This window comes from Amblyomma americanum, chromosome 7, assembly GCF_052857255.1.
Source record: "Amblyomma americanum isolate KBUSLIRL-KWMA chromosome 7, ASM5285725v1, whole genome shotgun sequence".
NCBI classification, from domain to species: domain Eukaryota; kingdom Metazoa; phylum Arthropoda; class Arachnida; order Ixodida; family Ixodidae; genus Amblyomma; species Amblyomma americanum.
Genome location: NC_135503.1, coordinates 109,084,020 through 109,106,363, shown reverse-complemented (window position 1 = coordinate 109,106,363; position 22,344 = coordinate 109,084,020). Strand labels below are relative to the sequence as shown.

Here is a 22,344-nt window from a genome sequence, read left to right as displayed (position 1 = left end):
TACAGAAAAGTATCAAGTGTTCAGCCGAGATCAAAGCGCCATCTCTGGCTGCAACTAGAAAACAGGGCATCTCGCATTCAGACTTGTAGCACTATCTACAATAGCATCGTAGAAACAACCAACTGCCACGTGCCAGTGATGACGTCACGGTCCAATATAGCGGATAGACTTGGAACTATGTATGACGTCAGGGGACGAAATAGTGGCATAGTTTCAATATATTGAATCCAAGATGGCGGCTATTATAGTTGGTTGTGCCCTCTCATCTCTTTCTCCCCTCCTCACCAAAAAATATCCTAAAACGGGTAGGGAAACTGTCTCGTCACGGGTCCGCTATTCATGTATACATTCGTTCCGCTGTATATACTCCGACAACAATGGGCACCCATCCGGGGAAACTTGTATACCGAATTTGGTTGGCAAATAAAACGCTATGTGTTGGGGTATAGAAATAAAACCACAATTAAATAATGCGTAAGCGTTGTATACGTGCAGCCTTGTATACATGTATACAAGCATCGTATACATTACTAATTGAAACGTTACCATATCGCACCGCAAGCGGAATTCTAGGCCAAACTTGACCCCCCAAATGAAGCAAATACCGTTTGGGTGCAACTCGACCATGGGTAGACGTGCCTCGTAATTTCTGTGTTCGAAGGCGCTAGGCGGCGATCGTTCCGCTAGGCGGCGTGCGTGCACGCGTAGCCGAGCATGGTTGCAATCCACCCCGTTTCAAAGGGTATTACATTCCGTTTCTCGAGATGAGCGGCACGTTCTTCTTCGCTTTCTTCATCTAGTTAACCAATCAGCTAACGCTCGTTACTTCAACGTCTTTCAGAGGGTGGCGACCTTTTTTTTTCATCACAATGTCGTTACGTCGAACGATGCGCGTGTTTTTGCATTCTCATACAATGTTTGCACTTCTTGCCACAGCATATGCCCTGGTAATTTTCATAGTGGCCGTATAACCATTCACCTAGGTCAAGAAACGTACGATGGTTCTTGATGACGTTCTCTTGTGCTGTTTATTCACTGTACTCTTTGTTTGAAAAATAATCACGGATTTGATCTTCTCTTTCTTACAAAAACAAGCAAAAATTTACTCACTCAGTGTTTGGTTGCTTACCAGCAAGAAAATACTGTAGCACGAGCGAACAATGCCGCTTTCAGTAAAAAGATTTTGAAAAATGCTTGTGATCTGTGTAAAAGGTGAAACGAAGTATAAATAGGGAAGATTCTTTGTGCACAACGCTTGCGTTCCTTAGTCATTACTTTTGTGACATTCAGGTTCATTATTGAATGAAACAAAAAATATTTCTTTTTATTTGAAAATAATAATTTTAGCGGCGAAGGTCCTTATCATACGACTCACTAATTTCTCATTACTAGCCTGCACATGTTCATTGATCGCTGGTATTAAATGTTAACTTGTGGACCCTGTTTCTTCTTTTTTGATCTTTTGCGAAAATTCTCAGTAAGGCGCACGTGATATTGCTATGTACATAGCAAATGGCTTGAAAGCCAATGTTAATTTTGGCCAAAGATGAATGTGCAGCAAAATATGAGTGATTGCGTCACATTTGAACTCCTTTGTCGCCGCCCTTTCTCACTGCATGAAGTAGTAAAAAAAGTATTTAGAAATTACTTCTTGAGGTATCAGAGGTGAATGTGTACATCGAGCATTCAGGCAATGGGGAATGATGAATATGAGACTAAAAATTCACACATTTCCTCCACTATAACCTTACATCGAGCAAGAAATCGATGTAAAAAATAATTCATGAAACTGCGGGAAAGTGAAACTGACCGCCTCCTGGATAACGATTACTTAAGTGCCTTCCGCAGACATTGACGGCGCATATAAGGCACATGTGGAGCTTAAAATTTTCCTTTACGAGTCGCCGACATGCATGTAATCTACAGGTAGCTGACAGCCGAATTCTCTGAACTGAACTTCGGAGCAGTCCCTCTTATTAACTTCGACGTACTCCTTTAGTGACCGCTCTTCTTTTCAAGAAAACGCAGAATCCGGAGCTTTCTGCTTGGGGCAGGTGTCACAGCTCGGCCTTGGGAGGTGATGGGTTCGATTCCCGCTGCCTGCCGAGTGCCCACCGATTTCTTGAAATGGTTAAAAGCTCTGTCTGACCTGGTGCTCGACTCCTAGTGTTGCATAGCTTGGGAAAGAAGCCCTCGACTTCCAAATTCCGCCTCTGAAGACTTGATCTGTCACTCCTGAAAAGGGCCACAATGGGCTCTTACAGGAAAAGGTGGATTTCGGCTCCTCGCGGATAGATTTTCCATCGAGGTATAGTGAGGTGACCAAAGGCCCCTTTATGAAGCATTTCGCTCCAGAAGAGCCAAGTACCAGGCCGCGGCAATCTTGTACCCCTTAGAAAACCGGCGGGGACCCGGCGGCACTGGAGATCAAAACCCAGCACCTACAGAATACGAGGCAGATGCTCTACCACAAGGTTACCGTTTCAGTTAAAAACAAGCAATGCTTCGCTGTGCGTCGTCTTTCTCCTTGTCTGTGTGTGCCACACTTTTTTGTTAAAATTGCTAATTGTGCTAAAATTTTTTTGCATGATCGATGTGCACCAACTCGCCAAAAAAGAAGTTTTAATGAAGCCCATGGCGCGATCAGGATCTGCCAATGAAACCTAGCATACTCACATAAAAACACTGTGTAGACGCAAACAGGACTCCACCGCACGCATTTATCACGCGCTGCATTGACACGGCCACCAGCCGGTGCACGACAACTCCCAGGGTGCAACGCGGCGTCGTTGGCGTAGCGCAGCTGCTTGTAAAGTCGGTCTAATGGCGACGGAATTAAGGTTGTCTGGCGATGCGTCATTCCATGAACAAAGCGAAGACAGGTGCGCTTAGTGAGCATTGGAAAGTCTCCATTTTCACAGGCATAGCACAGTGCGTCTAGGCACAAACATTAAAATGAAATCTAAACCTAACTTGAAAAGAAAAATACACATACCTTTCGCACACAACAACGTGCGCTCCTTTATTGAGCTTGTCTTTTTTCTTCTTTAAATAATTTGTCTATGCTGCCTCAGTTGCCTTTTCATAACGCACTGTGGCCGCCGCGGTGGCTGAGTGATTATGGCACTCGGCTGCCGGCCCGAAAGATGCGGGTTCGATCCCGGCCGCGGCTGTCGAATTTCGATGGAGGCGAAATTCTAGAGGCCCGTGCGCTGTGCGATGTCAGTGCACGTAAAAGAACCCCAGGTGGTCGAAATTTCCGGAGCCCTTCACTACGGCGTCCCTCATAGCCTGAGCCGCTTTGAGACGTTAAACCACCATAAACCATAAACCTTCATAACGTACTGTTGAACGGAAGTATGCCAACAAGCAGATATCCTTGTCTTAGGCGCACTGCCTCCGTGATGGAAGGTAGGTATTTCACGATTTGCGCGTAACTATAGTCCAAGACGAATGCGCAGAGCACCGGCAAAGAGTCGTCACTTATCGTGCCCTGCTTCTCAGCTGTGGTCTCCAAGGCGCGATAACAAATCTGAGTTCATACGCAGTAGCGGCTGGGGCTCAACATTGCGAAAAGGCGTTTGCGTATTTAGTAAGAGGAACATTAGGAACGTGAGCTCATTGGGATAGGCGTGCGCAGAGCAGGTGGCGAAGCGTAAACCGGTCGTTGTCGGCAGCGGTTAGCAACGACTAAACGTATGCACGTGTGGATGCGTGCCAGCAGCTGGAAGCCGGGATTTCGCTTGTGGCTTACGCATCCTTGCTGTTAGCGTCGTCCGTACCGCATGCGATGCACGTTATAGTTTGTGGTGCAGAGTAACCCTCGAAACAAAATGTTCGCGATTCCTAATGCAATATTGGCCACGTGGTAGGTGTGGCGTCATCGTGTGTGTACTGTTACGGAGAAAAAAAAACTTATTTCATAGTACAGCCGAAATTTACGGTGTGATTGAGTGCAGGAGAACAGGATACACCAGCAGTCTCTCAGCCGTCCGCTGTACGAAGAAAACTATCGGCCGAGTTTTAAAAATCATTCCCCATCTAAGAAAAACACGTTGGTCACAGTGTTGGTAGCTCTCCGCTGTCGGCCGGTGGGTGCCTCAGTGCATTGTTATGAGATCCAACATCACGTTAAAAAAACTACGAAGGGCAAGACTTCTTACGTTCTTTGAAGGCGAAGACATCAAGTTTTAAGTTATATTTTTCCTTCCTTTCTTATTACACACCTGCTCATTAGCATGCAGTCGTAAGGCAACGCATACACTAGGTTCATCATTATTCTCCAAGAAGCACCGCGGTTGTGTGACCCATGGGTCACACAATCCCCATGTGACCCATGGGTCACCGCGCAATCTAGAATTCTTTCAATTCCCCGAGCCTTCGAAATAATTTTTTTTTGTTTCTGCTGATGACGTCATTGAGGGCTTTGTGTACAAATTTTGCTGGACTCATTGCACCGGCTCGAACTCATTCCAGAGCGAAGTTCTATTGCGCAGTCAGCGTTGTCTGCATGGCGCGTCTGCTTCCGCCAACTGGACGACGGCAGTGAAACGTGCTTCACCGCCAGTCAGTTTGGCAGCCCTGTGCTCTACAATCTTGCACTTCCAGTCCTAACCCAACGTTAAGTACCACCTGAGTGTCGCCTAGCCGAACGCTTGGCCCCAAATTACTCCACAGGCAATCCACAAATGGTAATGAGCCGAACACATCCCTAGACTAGTTTGAGAAGCAACCCGTATGCGGGACATTTGCGTTTCGATGAAGGCGAAAAAAACAAAATGCGGCTGTGTGCTGTGCAACGTCAAAGCGGTGGCCGCAACTGGAAGCGGGTAGAAAGGTAATGCTTGTGGTTCTTTAACTGCGGAAAACTAGTAATGGCGGTAGAATAAGCAGGTAGAGTTAGGAGGACGCAGCTGTAAGGGCGCTGAAAATGACGGTTGGGTCTTGGTTTATCACAGCGTAAAGGTTCTTAGGAAAGGCATGTCCGTGTTCATAGCAATTTCGCGCCTGAGGTCATGTGACGACTATGTGCGTACAATCAGTGCCTCGATATATCTTCCTCGTCATGCGGAGTAGAAAAAAACACTTCGCCAAATGCCTTGAAACGACTCTTAAGAAAACACCCTGAATGACTTGATGGCACAGTTTCTTTAGCGCCTGCTGCGTAGTATCCACGCAGTTATGAGTAGACTGCAAAACATTTATTTCGTCAGAAAAGGCAAAATGCAGATGATCCATGCTAGGTGTATATCGGTTCACGGCTGACAGCGACCCAAGTAGCCCATTCAGTGGCTCGGGTTGTTCGAACGCCCAGTTCAGAGCTGAGCAATACGGCTTCCCATTCTCCGAGAGTAGGACCTTGTATTAGAGCTTCCGGAAGCGGTTCCCCTTTACAATTCTCCAATATGTAATCGTAAGTGGCTTTTTTGCCACATATAGCAGACATTCAGGCTCGCAATCACAGGGATAAAATTTCGATATTACGAAGTCATGAAGGATGGCGTCTGCAGTCGCCTACAGGTGGTCTCCTCCTCCCTATCCAAAGTTTTGTCTGGAGGGGGGAAGACCGTTCTTTCTAGTTTACAATGATTAGTAATGCCGTGATTTTATGCTAGGCCGTCCTTCGAGAAACTCTCATTAACTACGGCGTCCCCTGCTCGGCTGAACACTCGTGCTTTAATGCGTGCTGTTCCGTTGCCAGGATTCCTCGAGTGAGCCGGAACCCACACTAAATCAGTTGTTCTAAGTCTTTTATTTGACACAGTATATTAATTGCGTCCTGAGAAATTCTGACCCTCGCATCACTGCGTATGACGAATTTAGAGTCGATTAGCACAGCATCAGCCCTTGTGTTAATGATAATAAGGGCGATAGCCACCTCTTCTGCTGTTTCTGAGGATCTCGTTTCAGTTGTGCCGGAGACTATGAGTCTGTCTTGCGTGTCCACCGCCGCTAGTGCGAACGATTTTTTTGCGGGTATTCTGCGGCATCTACAAATACCCGTTGTTCATTCTGGCTGTACATTCTGTGTAGAGCTTTTTCCCTAGCTTTCCTTCTCCTCTCGTGGTTAGCAGGATGCATACTTTAAGGTTGTGGCGTGACTAGTACTGCCTGAGCGATGCGCTTAAGTGTTTTTGTCTTGGCATCTAGTGGTGGCAACTCGATGCCTAGTCCTAGGCGCCAAAGTATGGTATTTCCTGCTTTGGTGCGGGAACGCCGGCTTCGTTGCACAGTTAAGTGTGCTGCATCTGCCAGCGGCGACGTTATAAAACAGTCGCCTTACGGAAGGGCCATGGACGTAAGCAGGGCGGAGAGCCTCGCTGTCAACGCTTCACATATGCCGTCGCCCAAGCAATACGGCAAAGAAATTCGAGGGGGCACTTAAGCTCCGCCTTAAAGGCATGACATCACCGCGTTAATGGGTTAGTACCCATATGTGCGGAATTGGCCATTCTCGGCTTTCTATTCATTGATCCCCGGGAGTCCTCATACCCCTCCTGGAGCTGTGGCGCAGCGATCAAGCGATGCGCCCTGCCCAGCGATGGCAGCAGCTGTCACTGGTGGGGCTTGTGCGACCCAAGTTGTTCATCCCGGGCAACCGCTCGCGACCAGACATTAAGTTAACTGCCACTTGCTGCGGTGGTCAGCTTCTTCAAGATCATGTGGGCAGATTGTCACACGGCCACGTGACCTAGGCGGCCCGCGTAGTTTGCTTATCCGGACATATTTCGGTCACAATACTGATGACGCTGACGCCTGATTTTCTGCACAACGACACTCGTAACGCTACGGCGTTAAAAGAACTACAAGCAGAAGCCGCTTGGCTTCTGCTTGTCGCTTGAAAGTCATGCACTTCTTCGCGCGGTTTCTGTGCGATGAACTTCTAAAGATTAATATTCATCTAATTCGTAAGCACTTCTTTCTTATACAACAAATTACTCCTCAGGAAGACGATGAAGAAGAAGAAGCCCGCATCGTGGTTGTGTGCAATTGCAGAAAAGGCTGAGAAAGAGAGTGCATTCTAAGCAACGAGCTATTTTTTTGAAACCGTAGCTTGCACAGACTAGAGAGCGCTGAAGGGCGGAGTTTTCGACGGGGATTCCACTGCTCAGAGGTAAAGTATATTTTTTTTAAAATCGCAATGTTCTAGCAGCATTCGGGTTGCAGTTGGTCTCTGATTCTCAAGCCATTCTGCTTGCCATCCATCACGGTGCTGGGGAAAACCTTATTAGGGATATGTTCGACCCTCTCCATATGTTTTCCCTCACTGCTAATCATGCTCTTCGTTTGAAGTTTTATTTGCATGAAATGCCGTCAGCCAGAATGCGTGTTCTGAACTGGAAACCAGTGCTTATAGCTGTGTAGCGTGAAGGACTTTCATCCCCAGACATTCGTCGCATAAAATATTGAAAGCAATGAAGGCTGCACGATATAGCACTGCCAGCAACGAGGCCCTTCGCACAGGTACAGACCTACTCTACCGTGTTGTGCTCATGAACGCAGACCAACTGCAATGAAAGTAGAGATGCTTTAATTTTCAGTCATTCCGGCCCGCTACCGACCTTTGGCAGCACTACGAATAATATAGATTTTGAATCATGGTTTGCTGCGGCGTCTGAAAAGATAGGAACGACATATATGATCAATTTGATTAACAGTAAAGCAATGGCCAAGACATTAGAATCCAATAGCAATTCTCGTTTGTTAATCCTTTATTACACATTTACACCACGCGGTTATTCCTACCCCCTCGCAATCTACACAATTCATCGCACATTTTGTTGCCCAAATATTATGCTCTCGCTAGCTTTTCTGCGCCAAATGTTCGTTATCAATTCTTTTTTTAGTGCTACGCCGCATAAGGAGGATACATTCTTGTAGACTACGTGCAATGTGCATCCAGTATTTGCAGTTTTGTGATTCGTGCACAAAATCACTCTTCGTGAGCGCTGCAGCCGGATGAAGTCGTTCGCATCCAGGTCCATTACTCAACACGAGGATAAATGGACCCGGAAAACGACTCCAGCAACGAGCGCGTAAGACGCAGAAATGGCGAGCAAGGCCCTGCCAAGCGACGCCAGAAAAAGATCAAGGAATCAAAGGTTAGTGGACAGACATTAAAAAGGTTCGCGATATTCATAAAATGAACATTACCCTAACATCGCGTACAACGCTTGTAAGGAAGCCGCACATTTTTGCTGACTGCTGAGTGAGTGACTGCGGTATGAAGGGGTTCACTTTGCAAGCATTGAGCGCCTCGTACAGAGGACCAGATTTAATGATATTACGTTCCTAATGAGGAATGTGAAAAATTATCGCTTATGTAAGCGCCAAGTGCAGCAAGTGCTGTATTCACGCTCTGATAGATGATTTCTACGGCGTGGAATTTCTCTCTAGCATAAAAGGCAAAAATATGTAGGCATGGGACCTTACGAAGTTATGTGACTTGTCCTTTCACTTAGTGAATGCTCGAGCTGAGACACACTCTGCTGTGGCCTGCGTTCCCTCTCTTAGATCTTTTATTTCTTAGATAACGCGTTCTTCTATTCTGAGGGCCGAGGATTAATCAGTTTGTTCATGGAAGGTTGTGGCCAAGTACTACATTAGGGTGGCCAAATCCTTCTCTGGTGAGGAAGTGTGTTGTCGGTTCTCGTCGCCGAGATCAGGCCGAACCCCAGATCTGGTTATGCAATTCCATCGACACGAGAGTTTTTTTTTTTTTAACCCGGCGGAGAATTGCGCGGCACCGCCATTTGAATCCTGGTCCTCTTGCACGCGAGGCGGTTTCTGTAACTCTATGCCATCGATGCATTGCATATAGAATTAGGACAACCTTAGGTTTCAATCAAGCAAATGATGAGGCAGGCTTTCTTAAAGGATACTCGACAGCAGACGGTATTCAGGCTATCAACCAGGTGATAGAGAAATGCGCAAAATATAACCAACCGATATATATAGCTTTAATTGATTACGAAAAGCATTTGACTCAGTGGAAACTTCTGCAGTCATGCAGGCATTGCGGAATCAGGGTGTAGAAGAGTCTGGCGTGAAAATTCTGGAAGGTATCTATAACGACTGCACAGCTACCATATTGCTTCATGAAGTCATCAACAAAATTGCAGTAAGGAAGGGTGTGAGGCAGGGAGACACGATCTCGCCAGTGCTATTCACCTCATGTTTACAGGAGATGTTCCGAGGCCTGGATTGAGAACAGTTGGGGATGAGAGTTAATGAAGGATACCTAAGTAATCTGCGGTTCGCTGAAGGCATTGCCTACTGAGCTACTCAAGAGAGGAACTGCAAAGCATGATCAATGAGCAGTGGGTCTGAAAATTAGCATGCAGAAAACTAAAGTAATGTTCAACAGTCTAGCGAGGAAACAGCAGTTCACAATGGGCAGCGAGATGCTGGAAGTGGTAAGAGAGTGCGTCTACTTAGGGCAGATAGTGACCGCAGATTCGGATCAGGAGAGGGAAATAACTAGAATAACTGTGAAGTGGTGCGAATATGGCAGGCTCTCAGATCATTATTGGTTGTTTGCCAATATCCTTCAGGAGAAAAGTGTACAACAGCTGTATCTTGCCAGCACTAACCTATGAGGAGTTGAGTTGAGTTAAGTGGTTGTAAACTACCGGTGGGATTAGCCTTGCAGTTTCTGTCGGCAATTGCTCCACCGTAGCGACACATAAATAGAAATCACAGAAACACTGTCCGCAAAAACCCAAAAAGACACTCCAGAGGTCACCATGTGGAGGCCAAATCCGTGTCCTGCAGGTAAAGTAGAAGAAGCCGAGAAGCATCCCTTCTACTCGACTGGCTCCCGCGCGGGAAAACAATGTCCTGAAAAGAACTGTGAGGAACTCCTGCCTTTTTGAGGGATCCGAATAACACAGCCTGTTCCGCGTTGTACAAAGTACAGCACAAGAGGTAATGTTCTTTGTCACCACACACACCAAACGTTGAACACAATGGTGACAACGCTAGGCCAGTCTTATACATCCACGCCGGCGTACGAGCAGAATCCGTGCGAACGCGGTGCAGCAAAGTGGCTTGGTACCTTTTGAGACCCTTGGTCACACATGGCTGATGAAAAAAGCTCCACAAAGAACTGAAGTGGCACAACACCACATCTCTGAACATTTGCTTGACTTCACGAGGGACTCCATGAACTGGAATCCCGGAGAGAGCTGTATGGGCGAAGTTGTCTGCTATCTCGTTGCCTAAGACACCTATGTGCGAGGGCACCGATTGAAAACGTATAGAGAAGCCTTTGCTATGTAGATTATGCACCAAACGTAGGGATCTAAGACTCAAGGCATCAGTGGGGAACCCGTACTCTAACCTTTGAAGGGCAGATTTTGAATCCGTAATTATGACAGTAGGTTGAGGCGTACAACCTATGAGGAAGAAACGTGGAGGCTACCGAAAAGGGTTCAGCTCAAGTTAAGGACAACGCAGCGAGCTATGGAAAGAAAAATGAGAGGTGTAATGTTAAGAGCCTGGAAGCGGGCAGAGTGGGTGAGGGAACAAACGCGGGTTAATGATATCCTAGTCGAAATCAAGAGGAAGAAATGTGCTTCGACAGGGCATGCAATGCAAAGACAAGATAACCGGTGGTCTTTAAGGGTAACGGAGGTAATTCCAAGTAAAGGCAAGCGTATCAGGGTGCGGCAGTAGGTTAGGTGGGCGGATTAGATTAAGAAGTTTGTGGGGGTAGGGTGGCCGCAGCTGCACAGCGCAGGGTTAATGAAGAGAAATGGGAGAGGCCTTTGCCCTGAAGTTGGTGTAGTCGGGCTGATGATGATGATGGCATTCTTCTAGCAGCTACAGGAGAGTCGCGGCGGCTGGATTATACGTTACCCGTTAGTACAATGAGCAAAGCTCTGTCGACTTTGTTGCTGGCGCCGCGATTTGGTCCGCAGCGGTTCTCTGACTACTTCAGCACTTGCGAGGCAGTGTACACCAAAACTGCTATAGGTGCCGTGTTGACCTCTATCACGCTACTCATGCGAACTTTATTCTTTCCGGTCCTAAGGAAGCGCAGCCAGGGAGTACCTCTGTGTCCCCTATGATCAAGCTGGAGAAGCACAGCGTCTCTTGGGTGACCCTGGTGTGCGCACTCATTCTCTTCGTAATCGTCGTGGCTGCGTTGACGGCCCTCGTCGCCCGACAGCTGGCATCACGACACGCGAACAGCGACGACGTCTGCGGCACAGAAAACTGTGTCAGCCACGGGCGGGCTGTCCTTGCTGGGCTCAACCTCTCCGTCGACCCATGCGTCAACTTCTACCAATACGTCTGTGGTCATGTACGCAGCATTTATTACTGCTTAGTTTTCGCGTACCAAATTGAGACAAAAATATTTCATGCACAAAAGTTGATAACTATTCTGCGCATCTATGCCCAGGGGTTCTAGCGAAAAAAGAAATAGTGTGGGGGCGGCCAAGGAATAAAGCTGAGAGGACCGTTGACTTCGTCAGTTGGGGCAATCAGTGAGCACATCCCCACAATGAAGCTTCGTGACATCCAGAGAGATGGCGTTGCATCTAGATCAGTGGCCGCCTCGCCGGGCCGCATTCCGACATAACGCGAACATAGCCAACGAGGCGGGTGCATTGTACCGGGGCCACTAATAATGTGGTGACGTCGTTGAACGCGTTCCACCCCTCGTCTGTACCGGCATATCGTTTCGCAACTACATGCACAGTTTTCGTTTCGACTCAAGTATGAAAGCAAGAGAAGTGACGAAATTGGCTCAGCCTGAAAAGAATAAGCGCAGCGTAGGAAAGAAAAGGAAACGGAGGGTTAGCACAGGGCAACGTCAGCATTATCTGCGTGTGGTGAATGCACTGCACCGCGTTCAAATCGGCTCCACTCGTTCCTACTACGCAGGGAGAATTGCAGCAACGGCTCTAGCTGCGTACCACACTAGGGTAGCGAAATGTATTCTTGCAGAGCTCCAGAGTACCTGCTGTAAGTCCAACTAAAGGCATATAAATGCTACAGCATTTTAACGAGACCCAGGCTCAGTGTGCAAACTTCTATCCAGTAGTAGAGAGCCGCAGCTACTTAATCACTACAGCTCGTGGGTAGCTTAGAGGAAATTTCGTGTTCGCTACAGCATTCCTTCGCTACAGTACCGCTAATTATTTCATCTATAGCTGCTGTCCATGACCACTTCACGCAATACGCTCAGGTGGCGCAGGGCATCGATGAAGACAGGGTGTCAGTGATGTACGCCAGGAAGGTGGAGGACTACATACGCTACAGGAACAAACCCGGAGCCGATAACCAAGGCGTCGGAGCACGCCTCGAGGCTATGTTCACGCTGGCCCTCGACCTGAGCCTTCAAAGGCCGTCCGTGGAGGATCCAACAGCATTCGTCGAGTTTATGCGTGAACGGGGGCTAAGGTGGCCCTACGGACCGGAATTGCCAGATAACAGGACAGAAGAAACAGGTGTGTTTGCTTTTTGAACAGGCCCGTAAATGCCGGAGCCAGTGTAACTTCACCCGCGAGGATAGTTAACATGCTGAGTGGGACCGGCGCCGAGAAGGCAGATGACTTTTTTAATCGTGGGCAAGCGTAGGATGATGCTAGGTTAGAAATGAGCATAAGAGCTCATTTCCGCCGCCAATATGACCGCCAAGAATATTACACCGCTTGAAATAAGACGCAAAAATGCTCGCCTAGTATTTCTTCCTTCACGTATTCACGGAAAGTTTGGAATTTTTTCTTCATCTTATGTTACACCTTCCACGACACGGAAAACTCGTCTCCAACACATCCACGCCTTAACACCATATTTCGCGAAAACAAACTCGTTCAAATACTCATATTTCCCACGTACAATCAAGGAGTCCAATTTGCTGCCTGAGACTGTTGTCATCTGTAAAAATCTTGAAAATACGCTGAGCAGTGTACGCTAAAACAAAAAAAAAATGATGCGCAATGTATCTTAGTGAGTTTTTTGTTTGGCTCTTTTGTGTCATGTGCTAAAACGTTCTTTGTATACCTTTCTACAAATTTATATCTTTTTGAAACTGTTTTGCTATCTGCCCTTCATACTTGGACAACATGCATGAAGTCCGCAGTATTATGTATATAAAAACAAAAAAAACGAAGAATTTAAACTTGTGCAATAGGGCCGCAGATCGGATGGCAAAAATTCTGGAGTAAATTAAAATGTAAGTATCCCTCGGGCGCATATATTTACTTCCTCCACCTAAGTAAATGCGGAATACAAGAAATATTGCCACCGTATAGCGCTTAATCGATGGGTACAAATGATGCGGACAGTAGTTTATTCACCCGCAGAACGCAAGAATTCCCAGAATGAACACGCCTCGTGCACTCGTCTTTAAAAGTTGAGCAAGTTGTATCTTCCGAAGACTAATTTTTCTCGCGTAGAAAACGTACTGCCCAAATCAGCACAACTGTTAAACAAGTGCGTTTATCATGCGAGGAAATATGTAAACCGTTTTCTTTCAGGTTACTGCGTTGTGCATGCACACAGCATATTATCGAATATTGCTTTGAAGCAATCGTAGCTACGCACTGCAGACCTGCCAGAAGATGTGCATTTAAAAAAGACTTCGTAACAGGCTGTGTCGAACTGCTGATTTTATCGCACGATTAACTTCGAGCAGCATGAAGAACTTGACGCGTCGTGGATCCCTGCCGGCAACCCACTCCTCCCGATCCTGGTGGACCTGTCGCTCAACTGGCGTGTCTCCTTTGGTTCGACGTGAATGTGATGCACTCAGAGACGGAAGGCGAATTCATCATCACCTTGGATAAGCCTGGGCCGGTTCCTGTCCTGCGCATGGAGCAGCTTGGTATGCTTGGAGACGACGCGTACGACCGCGTTGCCCAGCAGGGAGGACTGGGCCGGGGTATTTTTTTTTGTATATTCTATGTGCGTTCTAAATACGCCATTGTGAGAGTAAAGAAGGGAGTAGGCTGCTCTCGAGCGCGCTTCCTTTTATAGAAGGGAGTGCTCTAGAGGACGGCTTGCTCTCGTTTAGACTACTTTCTGTTTAGAGTGTGGCGCATGCGGTAGGAGAAGGCGTTCCGCGCACACCCTTCTGGCTGCCGGCTAGCGCCAGTGAACAGCCAGAAGGCTAGGCTGCAGACAGTGCAAGCATATTGAAAGTAGAGTGTGAAAGAGCTGCTGCCGTAATTCAGTTGGTAAAGCACTGCACGCGACATACAGATGTCGTGAGTTCGGATCACATGGGTAGAAAGTGGTTGTCAATTTTTTTTATTTCTGGAAATTACCTTTTATGTAAAATTATTACAGAACTAATCTTCCTTTATGGTCAAATCCCGATATTGGAATGTTGTAGTGATTGTGGCAAAAATTATTCTGGTCGAATGCCACGAAAAATTAGCAGCAGTAGTGGTTTATTTAAAAATAATAACAAAAGGTAGGAAAAGATTTTTTCCAGCCCCGGCATCTGCCATCGTTACGGGAAGCACCTGAGCTGGGGCAGCGGAAATGAATAGCAGGCAGACTTAAGAAATGAAATTAAAGAGGTCAGGAGACAGGCAGAAAGGATAGGAGGGAGAGAGGTAGAATACACAAGTATTATGCTTACACTATTAGATATGTACAGGTCGGGCGCGTGTGATGTGCACGAAAAATTATCCCCTAAGCTTTCCTTGCTTCCGGTGACGGCTGATTTCTGAGATACTGAATAATTAGAATAATTATTCTAATCTGACTAAATGCACGACATTATGCCCGTATGATCAACTTCTGTGCTTTTTAGTGCGCTAGCACTTATAATGGCCATTCTCCGCATTTAACCGTTGTGTGTTTGTTTGTCTGAAGACTGTTTCGTGGCAGGCCGCTCACCTGACCACCGAGTGGCGGGCAGGTGCCGCCTGCCCACCGTGTCAGGCGGCAGCTCAGTTAAATGTGAGAGGCTGCTCGGGAAGAGCAACCTTGATCTCAATCCAAGCCAAGCAACCCGAGTCCCACAGATGGCAGCACCTGCCATAGCAGTGCAGTGGCGCATCGCTTGACCGTTGCACCACTGTGCCAATTCCGCATTATCGCTATCCGAATAACTGCCATCTGCCGACCTCGGATTTGAACACCGGAACCTAGGTGAAAACCGAACTGCTAGCGCACCGAATTCGCATTTGACCTAACTATGAAAATCGACCATCATTTTTTTCTTGTTTTTCTGTTTTTTCTTCTGCATGTAATCAAGTACATTTCAGCCATACAAAGAATTGAACTCTTAATTCTCCATTGATCAGCGCCACGAAAAAAAAATGGAGACATTCCTCTATGCTTATTGGCTTCTGTGACTGTGAGCTTCCTTGTCACGTCATAACGAGACCCTCATACCCCTTTCCTTGTCTAAGCAATAGCTGGAAGAACGCATCGGTTCTGGCAGTCTGGTGCAACAGGCAGCATAACACGGTTCTCGCAGAGTTTCCGCCCTCACCGCTCGATTATATTCCTAGTGGATGAAAATCTTGCGCACACAAAAAAATCATGGGCCAGAAAGGGAACTCGTTCCACGTTCTAACGTACCGCGAGTGTCACGTGGAACGTGACACTCGCCTTATTACAGGACGTACTACGTCCGCCGCTATAAAAGAAGGTGGCGCTGGTGAACCATCTCAAGGATGTGTGTTACACGTAACATAAATACAGCCGCAGCCGTAGCTCAATTGGCATGCCCACTGCCGACATGTGGTTGTTTTTTAGTGGGCTAGCAGTCATAGTGGCCATTCCCCGCATTTGGGCGATGTGTGTTGTTTGTTTGCTTGTATGTCTTACGCCTGCTTTGCGAAATTCTTCCCGCCTGCCCACTGAGTTGAGGGAAACCTGCCAGGTTATAGGGTGTCTCGGTGCCGCTTCCTGTGGTAAAAAGAAGCTGTACCGAGGCGCACTAGCCAGGTTTCTACTGACAATGGCACTTGTCAATACAATTAATGATTGGTGGCGAGTGATTGCTCGTTAGGAACTACCTAAGTCACACACGCCCCACCAGTAGCGGCACCTGTCATCGCAGGGCAGTGGCACATCGCTGAACCACTGCAGCACAGCTCCAGGAGTGGTACGAGGACTGCCAGGAATCTATGAATATAAAGTCGAGAATGACAAATTCCGCATATATGGGCATTAACCCATTGACGCTGTCGCGTTAAACCCTCCTTAAGGTGTAGCTTAAGTGACCCTTCAATCATTTCTTCTGCTTTCTAATGAATGATCTTTCTGAAATAAAAGTTACATTATTAGTTCCCATTGATAAACACTACAAATTAAAAATTATTAAAATACCGAAAGCTACGTTGCAGCGGTGACGGGTCGTAAGGCGACCGTGGGCACTGGCATGCAACTGGATCTTGGAGTTCACCTGGAGTGGCATCCATCCTGCGTAGGACACAAGCTCGCTGCTGATGGTTATAATATGTGATTACTGACAATTTTAATGCATCTGTTTAGCAAAAGGCTTCCTTGTGCAGTGCGATGTCATCGCACGTTCAAGCAACTCTGTTTGAGCAAGTTTATACGGAGCCCTCCAATATCGCGTCCCTCATAGCCCATCTGTTAGTTCCGGACGGAAAACCGCACAATTTACAATTTTAAAATTTTCGAGGATATGTATTGAACAGCGCAAAAAAAGATGGCTTTAGCCCTAACCAGTCTCAACTGAATAATGTTTTTTTCGCTTCCCTCGCAGGTTGCAGCGTTTCTTTCTGGTGGAGCGGTGACACTGAGCCTGGCTCAAACGGACCCGCGGCTTGACGAAGGGATCGTGAGGAACACCTTATCATTTAGACAACGAGATCCCGAAGGCGACGGAGCAGCTCAAGCCGACGCCACCGTTTCGATCAAGGAGGTGTCACGTCTGACGAAGGGCGTCGGGACCGAAGAGTGGTTAGGCACGTTGCAGAAGTTAGTGCACGGTGCTGTCGTTATGGGGCTTTCCGCCGACACGAAACTTCTGGCTTTGAGCAGGGCACGGATCCACCACGCTTTCATCATGCTCGAAGACCTGCCTGGCGATGTGGCGCTTAACGTGACCGGCTGGATGTTCTCGTACATCTACATCTGGACGATGGACCCTCACTTCGATGCTTTCACGAAAACGGGAACGAAGCATAGCAACGAGCGCAGCACCAGTACATTCTGTTTCCTCGGCGTGCACGAGATGTTCGGCCTCGCCCTCGTCGCTCCTTACTTTTCAAGCCTCTACGGAAACGAGGAGCGTCGGAGGATCGAGGACGTCTTCCAAAAGATAATGAGCGCACTGATCGCCATCATCAAGGACGCAGACAGCGTCACTGCCTCCACGAAGCAGAGAGCAGAGGAGAAGTTGAGGCGCCATATGAAGGTCCATCTTTGGCCCCCGGAGCCCTTTTTTCGTTTGGACAAACTGGATGACACTTACGCTGCTTTTGCTACGGAAGCCACGTCAGTGTTTGCTCTCTGGGTACGCACAAGGACGGCGCTTCGGGCCTCGAGGACTAACCGGTACTACGGGAGCCTGATGACTGAACGGGTCCGGTGGTTCGCCGGAAGCACACGGTACATCTACAGCAGCAATTCGTTCCAAATGGGGGTGTGGGCTGTTCTGGCCCCTTCCTACATGACGTAAGCACTCAATATGGCAGTGTCATAGATAAGTTTTGGCTCTCAAAATCAAGCTTGCTATAAGGTCCGTTTAACTACCTAGCGCAAGACGTTTTCTTTCCGAGGCATTCGATTTCTTCATAGCATCGATAGCACACTGCCAGCTGCTAGCGCATGCGCAGTGTAAAAGTAGCTTTTTCGTCGGTGCATCATGAATGAGTTCCGTGTGGCTGAGGAAGCATGCGGAATTAAATTGTGGCAGATTACATCAAATCCTTCTGTTCAAGACCCCTAAACGTGTGCGTCATTGATTCCGAGAAATAAAGGTGTACAGTCGTGCCGCAATCATTATGATCTTTGCGAATCCACCAACCAGAGCACCGACTATGTGAAGGACACAAAGGGCAACAGGCCCATAATCAGCAATGAAGGAAAACTTTGGGGTACCACTCACCTGCAGCTGGGGCACCTGTGCGCGGTTGTATCCGTGCTTTTCATGTGTTTTGTGCTTTCTCGCTGTTCACAATACCCCTAAAGGCCCTCGTCAGACACCAATACATGAGGTGGGCGCAATTAACAAATTATGCGGACATAATGTAAAAATAACAGCGACATGTGCAGAGAAGCCCTAAAAAGGGGTAACAAAAGATATATGTCAGTAGTAAACATAATGCTGTAGCACCTAGAAAGAATATTTGTTATATCCCCAGAGCGCGCCATTATTCATGACAGCTGCGTTTCTTTTTGGTTTACATTTTCCTCCCTTTGGTCTCACCATGTGGTATCTTCTATCATTTATCCAGGTAACAAGAAACTTGTACGCCTTAACTATAGACCTTTACAAAAAAAAAAAAGATTGATAGGCGCTGCGATAGGCTGTACTCGTAGTACAGGAAAGAGTTTAGTGTTAAGCTCCCCCACGTTCTCCCAACAACCAAGAAAACCTGTTTTCTCGAGGTTCGTGCAGATCTAGGTCTATAGGTAGGTTTAGGTTTATTAGGGTTTAACGTCCCAACGCGACTCAGAATGTAAGGGACACCGTAGTGAAGGGCTCCGGGAATCTCGACCATCTGGGGTTCTTTAACGTGCACTGACATCGCACAATACGTGGGCCTCTAGAATTTTGCCTTCATAGAAATTCCGCCACCGCGGCCGGGGTCGAACCCACGTCTTTCGGGTCAGCAGCCGAGCGCCGTAACTGCTGAGCCACCCCGGCGGGTTATAGGCAACTATTAAGTTTGGTAGCATACGTACCTAGAATAACGAGTGAATAATATGCAAATGGAGGCGAACAAATAACGACGTAAAGTATAAAAATATCGATAGTAAGTTATACTCGGAATATTGTGATATTAGTGCCGTAGATTGTGAAACATCGCATACAAGAACACTGAACACTCGTAAACAGCACGAAGAACAAGCGAGCACTGGCAATTGAGGCGGAACAGGATGACACCTCTCCTGGGTGAGCATGCACGCGTCTGTTCAGCACGTGTCTCAAGCCTGGAAACAAAACCTTTGAGAACGCATTGCTAGCAGCAGTGAGATGTGAACGCGATAACGTGCGAGGATCCCTCTGTGTAAAACAACTTGTGCGAAGCCCTTTGCAATTAATCTGGCAGACGCGCAGCTTTCACGTTGCATCTATCATATCTCGTGACATCGGGTGCTTTGCCAACTTCATTCTCTCCCCTTTTCGCTGCGGAACGCAAGTGCCTCTAAGGCGCAGAAATAGCGCGGTCTGCACACTACCAAAGGGGAAGCTTTTCAAGTCTTAGCTCGACCATTTTTCTCTTCAACGCAATTGCTTTTCTTTCCTCAGAAGCACTACTTATAACGATGGTGGGATGACGTCACAATCTTCTAATCTCTGAGGAAATTCGTTGATAGATCGATGTTTTCGCGACACCTGCGTTTCATTTTTCGACCTCGTAAAAGTCATAAAACCTCCATATTCAGTTAAGGTAGCCTCTTCGTCATTAGAACAGGGTAATCTATCGATGCAGGCTAACTTCAATCTTACTCTTCCTTTAATATGAAAACCTTTATAGACACCTTTAGCATACTGCTTCCCGTGTTCCCATTTCCATTACCGCGACCTCAGTTCCAGAAGCCCACACGCCGTTAGTACGCATCAGCAGATCGCCTTGAGTGCGCCAGATGGCGCCAGGTACCCGGCAATTGCACGCAAGCATGCCGCATCGGGACGAATCGGCAACATGGGACGTTAACGGTATTATAAAAGAGACCTTTAGCACACTGCATACCATGTTACCGTTACTCTTACCGGAATACCGGGAACCTGCCAACAACCAGTGCGCATGCGCTGATTGGCCCCGATGCGGCAGGAGCTCGCGCAGCTGCCGGGTACCTGGCGCCATCTGGCGTCCTCAAGGCGATATGCGCATGCTCACTGACGTCACGGGGGCGTCGGTACTCTGGTAACTGCAGCACGGTACACTGCAATGTTAAAGGTGTGTAAAGGCGCATATAACAGCAAAACATCAAAGCTTCATTTTGGTCGATGCAGGCGCGGCTCCGACCTCATGACATTCAGTGGCCTGGGATTCCAGATTGCTCGAAGTAGGATGCTGAATGAAACAGGCGTCGCTTGGTCTGCGTGGGAGCGCCGACGCAACTGCTCTATCGATTTCGCTACTAGGCGAGAAATGCGCGATCTAGCCGAACGATTCGCCCTGAACGTGAGCGTACGGGCTCTCACCGACAACACGCCCGCGAGGCGCGATTCCTCCAAGATTCCTTTTCTGGACTCCATGACCGGAAGCCAGACTTTCTTCGCGAGCTTCTGCAGCCACTTCTGCGATGACGATGAGCGGGCATCACTGTGTGACGTGTCCATGAATTCTGCGTAATTTAGAGACGCGTTTCACTGCAAAGACCACAATATGCCAAAGTCACACTGCGAGTTTTTGTGACAGCTGCGTTCTTTATTTGTAGAATTCAAAAAGCAATTCAATTCAATGTACTAACAAAACTTGTTTTTCTGATGCGTGGTGATGAAAAGTCCTACATCTCGGTCTGTACCTGCATCTCTATGACCCGTACGGCAAGAGTGGCGAGTTTTGCGTTTACAAAAACAAACAGTTAAAACATATAAATTACGGAAAATATCTTCTTCCTCGCTGTGTTGTGAAGTTCTACAAGGCATCCGCTGCCATTGATTTATTATTAAAACGCTGGCAGCGTTTCAATTTGTTATTTAAAGGCAGCTGTTATTTTTTTCAGTCAATCCCTTTTAATGAATGTCTTTAAAGGAACCAGAAAGGGGGTCTCAATAAACATGCGATATGTCTGGGATGTTAAAAGACGACAGTTCGTAATTATCGCCCAGCAAGAATTATTTTAAGGCGTTTTGTGGAACTTCAGTTATATGCAGGCAACATTTGAACTTCCATGTCTTCGTGCCTTTCCCTGTCTTCTCGCACGCCAAAACGGCGGCGCTCTTCCGCCGACCCAACTCACTCGGCTCCTCTCCTACCTCCGCCGGCTGCGCGCGCGCGGAGTGGCCGCGGCCGCTGTAGCGGGTGACGTCTGAAAGTGTTTGGTGCTGTAAACGAATGATAACCCTCGGATGCTGACGTTATTTGCAAGACGTGACGTCGTCTGCCACGTTTTCGTGCGAAAGCTGGCACCGCGCGTCACCGCAAGGCGCAAAAGCGGGAATTTTTAAAAAGTATTGTCAATTTCCCGCACGCTTCTGAGGTCTCGATCGTACGCGGCATGAATGCACGGAGGCCTGTACTCTACATAGTGCAAGCAATTTAAGGCCAAGCTCAAACACCCGTTTCTGCGGCCCTTTAAAGGCGTCAAATTATCGCCACTCAGGTTCCGCTACTATACTGTGATCTAAAAAATACTTGTTAAAGTAACTAGCTTGGCTAGTTTGCACGTTTCTAGATTACTAGCGAATTAGAAACCATGCACGCGACACACGCAGGAGACAAACGCTAGGAGTTTTTTTTCTATCTCAAGTCCGCGTGTTTTATTATCTAGAAAGCATTAATTTTATAAACAAAATTTTGCTTTATCCTGCTGAATTGTTTCTCAATTTACAGAACATCTAACTAAGAGGTGATCGTGTGGACGCCTGTAAAACTCTCGGCAAACGGTCGGCACATGTCCGTGCCGTATTCATTCGAGTTATTGCCGCCAATATTTGCAGTGTTTGTTCGTTTTTCAAATCTGCCGCGACTCCACCTTATCGCTTTGTTTGCGACGCAAGACGCGACTAGATTTATCTCGATTGATCGCAGCCAGGCAAAGCTGATTCTACGTTGTTCCGGAATGTTCTAGTAACTTTGCGCCCTTTATCTCGAATGTTCGCTATCAGCTTTAAATTGAGCACGGCCGACAGCGGCGGGCATTCTGTTCGACGACCGCCGAGCACGCTTGTCGCTTCGCCGCCGCCGAGTGATTCAGTCCATTTTGGGTGCAAGTCAGCCCAATAAACAGTTCTTTTAGAAGACCCTTTCGTCCGTCTTCATCGCTGCTTCGACTGCCGTCACCACTACGTGACATCTGGTGGAGGTGCTGGGTAACTTCCATGTTCCGGACGCCCCCTTCAAGTCGTGAACCCAGCCCTAAGCGCTTCACACCCGAGGACGAACCAGCAGCTCAGCGAGCCAGCCGACGTCTCCAGGGAGAGGAGCCTGAGTTCGGGAAACTGCCGGACCGCACCAGACAGCGAAAAGACGCTGCTACCAGCACTGCAACCTCGCCAAAGAT

General features: G+C 47.6%; 1 protein-coding gene across 3 annotated transcripts; it reads left to right on the top strand.

Annotated features, from left to right (window-relative positions):
- Positions 1-6,877: 6,877 nt before the first annotated feature.
- Positions 6,878-17,678, top strand: LOC144097387 (uncharacterized). 3 transcript variants are annotated; one of them, XR_013306999.1, is made up of 6 exons: positions 6,878-7,114; positions 7,980-8,102; positions 11,036-11,308; positions 12,197-12,458; positions 13,649-13,837; positions 16,706-16,931. XR_013306999.1 is itself a non-coding variant. In XM_077630115.1 (5 exons), the coding sequence occupies exons 2-5, from the start codon at positions 8,004-8,006 to the stop codon at positions 13,651-13,653; spliced, it is 639 nt and encodes a 212-aa protein (XP_077486241.1). In that variant the 5' UTR covers positions 6,878-7,114; positions 7,980-8,003; the 3' UTR covers positions 13,654-13,855. The 3 variants fall into 3 exon arrangements, 2 of the variants coding, with proteins under 2 accessions (XP_077486241.1, XP_077486240.1); XM_077630115.1 differs by lacking the exon at positions 16,706-16,931 and having other exon boundaries at positions 13,649-13,855; XM_077630114.1 differs by lacking the exons at positions 6,878-7,114; positions 7,980-8,102; positions 11,036-11,308; positions 12,197-12,458 and having other exon boundaries at positions 13,652-13,837; positions 16,706-17,678.
- The last annotated feature ends 4,666 nt before the right edge of the window (positions 17,679-22,344 follow it).